This window comes from Hyposmocoma kahamanoa, unplaced genomic scaffold (assembly GCF_003589595.1).
Source record: "Hyposmocoma kahamanoa isolate Upper Pololo Valley unplaced genomic scaffold, ASM358959v1 94, whole genome shotgun sequence".
Taxonomy (NCBI): domain Eukaryota; kingdom Metazoa; phylum Arthropoda; class Insecta; order Lepidoptera; family Cosmopterigidae; genus Hyposmocoma; species Hyposmocoma kahamanoa.
This window is the reverse complement of record NW_020654878.1, coordinates 10,533,752-10,539,828: the sequence shown is the minus strand read 5'-3', so window position 1 is coordinate 10,539,828 and position 6,077 is coordinate 10,533,752. Positions and strand designations below refer to the sequence as shown.

The 6,077-nt window shown below is 37.4% G+C and overlaps 1 protein-coding gene across 1 annotated transcript in view; it reads left to right on the top strand.

Annotated features, from left to right (window-relative positions):
* LOC113237837 (programmed cell death protein 2-like) overlaps positions 1 to 5,057 on the top strand; it is an 11,563-nt gene extending 6,506 nt beyond the window's left edge. The window contains exons 5-8 of the mRNA XM_026474524.1: positions 574 to 698; positions 999 to 1,152; positions 1,671 to 1,812; positions 3,834 to 5,057. Coding sequence (XP_026330309.1) covers positions 574 to 698; positions 999 to 1,152; positions 1,671 to 1,812; positions 3,834 to 4,122 — 710 coding nt within the window. The 3' untranslated portion in view covers positions 4,123 to 5,057. The remainder of the gene's footprint in view (positions 1 to 573; positions 699 to 998; positions 1,153 to 1,670; positions 1,813 to 3,833) is intronic.
* Positions 5,058 to 6,077: the final 1,020 nt, after the last annotated feature.

Here is a 6,077-nt window from a genome sequence, read left to right as displayed (position 1 = left end):
AAAGTAATGTCGAAGTAACATATTGTCGGAATAGCATAGTGTCAGAGGAAAGTAATGTCAGAGTAGCGTAGTGTCTGAGAAAAGTAAGGTCGAAGTAACATATTGTCGGAGTGGCGAATACCCACACATACAGACACACAAACACACTCTCTCTCACACACACACACACACACACACGCACGCACGCACGCGCACACACACACGCACATACACACACACACACAAACACAACTTACGCAATTCGTGTTCCGGTATTCCGTTTGCATGCAAATAGGTACTGATTTGGTTTACTCCTCATTCTGTTATCTCTTCTTTTCCTTTTATTGTTTTATGTAATTACGTAATAGTTATTAAATGCACCTAGTTCATCTATTTCTAGATCGAGTCTCAATACTCAGTACTTGTCTGAGAGTGGGAATCGGAACACTGTAACACAGGGTACCCCCTAGTACAGGTTCTGCACTCTCACAATGTCCCTATATTAGATGAATACTATTGTGATTGGAAATAGATAATTCTTTTTTTTTTAATCTTTGGATTGTAAAAGAATAAGCCCTATAATTCATGAATCAGGTGCAGTTGGAGCTATTGGGGCACCAGTTGCGGCTGCAGAGTTGGAAGGTGGCGATGAGCCAGGACTGGTGACTGTGGATTCTCCTACAGCACCCACTAATGACGTACAAGCATTGCTACATCAGGTCCGTCATATGGTTACTTAATATCCATTTATGTTGTGTTATGTATATAATTATTATTTTCTTTATTTTTGACACATCATACCTACTTTTACCACAGTATTACAGTAGTGCTTTTACTAAGTCAATTTCTAAATCCGCCCTTCCAAGAAGCCTTATTTATCTATTGGTACTTATTATTATTCAATAATAAGCCTCCATCATTTCTCCTTTATGCATACTTCACAGAAAAGTTTAACTGGTTTCTCAACCCCTTAAAATTAAATGCGATATTTGGAATAAAATAAATTTGTTTTATTTCAGACTGCAGAACTGCCGCCCGATTTACGAAGTCGTCTTATGTGTGGACCACTCCAATTTGTTTCGAAGTTTATTTACGTTGAAGAAGAATGGAAGAAATCCTCCAACAATGATGATAGAATTTCCGAGTTACTCAATAAATATAAACGGGAAAATGGTCCGTATTGTTGAATCAACACACATTACCTATTTTTTCTTACAACTTGAGCAATATTATTATCTAACTCTAATGATAAATGTGGTATAGACCCTCAGAATCACAAATACTTCATTGTCACTATTAACAGAAAGGCCGAACGATTACCATGCGGGACTGCCACGCAGAGGTCCCAGGTTCGATTCCCGGACCGGCAGAAATATTTATATGGCCTTTATTTATCTCATGACTTTTGAGTGTCATTTGTGGTTGTCTATGTGTGTGTCCATGGCACCCGCGACACAGGATTTCCGTAGTGCGGGGCTATGTTGAGTGTGTGCTTTATTATTATTATTGAATGGCTTTATGGAATGTTTGATTTACGTTTTGCACATTGTGTATTGGATTAGTAATTTATTGAAAGATAATTTAAAAAACATAACTGCCAAAATTGTTAGATAAACTTTAATATATAATTATGAAAGCGAAAATTTGAAACTATATAAATTCATCATGATTCTGTTCATTTATCACATCAGCTGAAATCGAGATGAGCAGCGGCGAGCGAGGTGGAGGCGGTTCCGAAGACGAGCCGTACGAAGATGCCACGCCGTTGCACGGAGACAAACTCTTCCACGCCTTCCTAACTCGCTTGAGGAAGAATCCTGGGCAGATTCTCAGGTTTACCCTTATCTTATGAAATTTCATACACTAACACACTCCACACACCATATGTAATTCGGAATTTGACTTCAATCATGCTAAAAGGGAACGTGAAATTAGTTTCTTGATTTCTCAACTAATGCCAGATTGATGATGGTTTAAATCATTGGTGGCAGAAAGCTCTGTTCCTTTTCAGCAAAATTATCTTTAGTATGTAGCTTGCATGGCGCTATAAAGTGACGTAACGAAACTAACGAGTATGACCGTTTCTTTCTAACTCTTGATATCGGAAACTATGTTTCTTTATCGTATTAAATTCAGCTTTCAAATGTACCCACAAATTTATGTCCATTTTTCATGCTAATGGAAAGCATTTAATTTTAAATATTTGTCAAATGCCCTATACAGTACTGTCAATATAGTATTTTTGCTACATTAATGATTACAATCGCATTGCGTTCTATTGGTGTAGAGCATATAATATCGGCACCGATTTCCGTGATGTTGGTGTATCATGTAATCGAGATCTGTATGCAAAAATTGAACCACCTTGCACCAGTATAAAAAGATCACGCACACCCATTATCAGGTACAAACCAGGAATAATGAATTAAGGTAAATATTGTTTCCGAGCGCCGAAAACATGACGGCGCTCATGTACTAATTGGGTTAAAAAATTGTGTACCTAAGAAGACCTAGTAATATCTTGGTTCACCTGACGTCGCGCCATACTATAATTTTACCTATACCTTCGAAAGTGAAGCCCTTATACAATCTTTAGAACATGCCTTGTATTAGTTGCTCTAAAAATTAATATAATTAATTTGTTTTTAATTTTTAAGTTTATTGAATGCCACGAAATTTTACTACTCCACTATTTTAGTTTGTTATAATTATTATAACAAAGATCGAAACACTAAGAAATATTCATACGATCCGACTGGATTCGAACCGGATTGAATATATAATTTATTTTTGTTTATTTATTCAGGTAACAAACAGTCATATACAAACAATATCTAAGAACAGTATATATGAATGGACCTATAGTACCATTACATTCATAAATAACATAAATTGTGCAAATACATGACCGTTACAAAATATCTAGATTGTAATACCAATGTACGTCCACAAAATATAGAAATGTGACATTGATAATATCAAATAAATTATTGATTACTTAATTAAGAATAACTATTCAGTTTTATAGGAAATGAAACTATTTTTCCGGATTTAAATCGCGTATATTTGTATTTTCAAACAAACCGACGTTTCGGGTCCTTTACAAGTCCCATGTCACACAGTCAACCTGTAAAGGGCCCGAAACGTCAGTTTGTTTGAAAAAACAAACACGCGATTTAAGGGTCGTATTCTAGAACTCTACTCAATGCTCAAGTCAGGATTGCACTGGAAACACAAGCACTGGAAATACGACCCTAACAGCAGGGACTTGAGTATGATTTCGAGTGCTTTAAACCATACTCAAATCCTGACTTGAGCATTGAGTAGAGTTCTAGAATATGACCCTTAATCTGGAAAAATAGTTTGAATTCCTATGTGTAACAATCGCGAAAACCTAAGAACTGGATGTTTATTTTTAATTAGACATTTATTTCAGGCCACAAGACCACAGGACCCCAGGACCCATATAATAGGACTAACATACATACAATATAATATAACAATGAAATAAACTAAATAACAAATGTACACGTATTCCACTTGTCGGCGACGTGTGGCGCAATCTGGTGTCAGATAACCGGCCGCGGAATCGCTGATATATACCCTTCGGCCCAAACTCTTCCTTCATGAAGGTAGACAGATGTTCGGCCGGCAATCTCACCACAAACGAATTAAAATTCACGTATTGGCGGGACTCCAACCGCTCCACCCTCAGAGTGTATTTGGCATTTAGCGTGATGCACTATACAACACTGGACAACCATTATTACACTCACTATTATAAATGCCATGTTGCGAGGTAAAATTTGTCAAAAGAATTATTTGAACCTTTAAACTGTCTGCTCACGTTTCAGGTATTCTCGAGACGAGCCTCCCCTGCTCGGCGCCCCATTGACGAACACAGCCACCAGTCCCGAATCTCCCTACGTACCCACCATTTGCACCCGATGTGGCGCCCGGCTGATATGTGAATTACAACTGGTACCAGAATTTGCAGAGACACTTTGTCTTCTTCCTAATAACATTTCGCTCTCGCATCTACACTTCCTGTCTGTATTAATCTTCACATGCTCGCAGAGTTGCTGGCAACCAACAGACACTCTAGTCACAGAAACCGTTGTCTTCCAACCTGAAGTTGTATAATTCTTCCAGCGAGTTTAAAATTTTTTGGGAATTATTAATGCATGCTGTGACTTCCCCACCGTAACGACCGAGAAATTAAAGTTTACCGGCCAGGTAAGATAAATGAATTTAAAACTGTATGCTTTACAAAATTGAAATTGTCCTTTTTGATTTACAGCGCTAGACTGCGTAACACGTACTTTGCGGAGATATGGTACTGTAAAGACAAACAATTTAAAATTTTTATCTAAGCTGGTGGACTAACCGTTTCGACTAATAAAAATTAGCCATAATCGCAATAAAATTAATTGTCCAATTATGTCGAATAAATTCGTTTTGTCGTCTTATATTGTAATTTATCTGTGATCTTATTTTCTTTACAATAATATTCAAGTGTTATTATATATTGTTCAATAAGTGCACATGCATTATAGGCTTTGAAATAAATTAAGCAATTATTCTAGAGATTGTAGATGCTATAGTCTTATTCTTAATATGTTGGAGATTTATATGCTTAAGGATTCGAGATATGTTGTAAAGAAACTGCCAGATATAAGTAAGTCGTGGTGTTAAGAGTTACTATAATAATTTTAATGGTTTTGGGAAACTCACATCCCATTATAATTTTATTTAAAAATACAGTCAATGAAATGAATTTATATCTAATTACTACATTTTATACTTATAATTTTTTTGTGATGGACGTCTTTACTACATGTTTATTTCTTTTGATATAACTCATATTGCCCGTCTTTTGGCGAACTGTTGTAACAATGCAACGTGTCACATCAATGTAGTTTCGTTTGATCATTTCACATCTTTATTATACTATTAATACAGAGTGGAAGTGATGGGTTACCGAAAACGAAATAGGAGGTGGATTCATGATTTTTATTTGAAATTTTTTTGGAATATTCTATTTTTTTTTTTCATTAATCGTTTCTTTATATATGAACAACGTAGTCTATGCAGATACAATCCGCACACCCGCGCAGTGCGCAGCCATATTATCGCGCTGTTAGTAATACATTGCGTAGCGAAAAAATAATTTCAAAACAAAAAATATTCAGCTTGCGTTTCCGGGAGAAATTTCCTGTGATTTTCATATATGTATAATGGTCTGAATCCACTGTTTTCGTTTTCGGCAACCTGTCACTTCCACCCTGTATAAACGAGCCCTGCTACCACGGGCTCGGCCTGCGGCGCGTGGTCGGGTTTAGGTTACGGGGTGTGCTTATGCTCTTCGATGACACAGAGGTTAGTACTATGGGCGCTTGATGAGGTTCCGGGTTCTATTCCCGATTTGGGCCAATTTAGGAAACGAACATTTCTAAGTTGGTTCTGGTAAGTAGGTATTGCCCTCAGAGTTACCATTATTCTGGTATTCATAGTACAGGAAATTCCCGAATTTGAGACCAGAAATTTGGTGTGATTGTTTTTCCCCTAAAATACTTCTCTTTGGTATAGCTTCCAAGGATATAACAGAGAGACAGTCGGGATGCAACAACGCTTTAAGTATCTAATTTCCACTACATCGGGAAGTCTGCCTTACATTTTTAATAATTGTGAGATCTTGTACTCGTAACAGAGCCTCCGTATACTACCTACGTAAGGCGGCGTGAGGACACTAATGGCTTCGCCCTCCGTTAGACCTCGGCCTACGGCCTCGGCATTTATGACTTTATTTTAAAAAATTAAAATAGCTCTTTAATGGCCATATATTTATTATATATATGACGAGCCCTGTAACCCACCTACAGTCGGGTCGGGTTCGGCCTGCGGCGCGTGATCGGTTTCATATATCGGGGTGTGCTTATGCTCTTCCGTGTCACAGCGGTTAGCACTATGGGCGCTTGATGAGGAGGCTCCGGGTTCGATTCCTGATTTGGGCCAATTTAGGAAATGCTATTCTAGGTATAGCACCATTGACTTACAAATAAATGGACGACGGGTCTAATACAAAAACCACGAAAAAA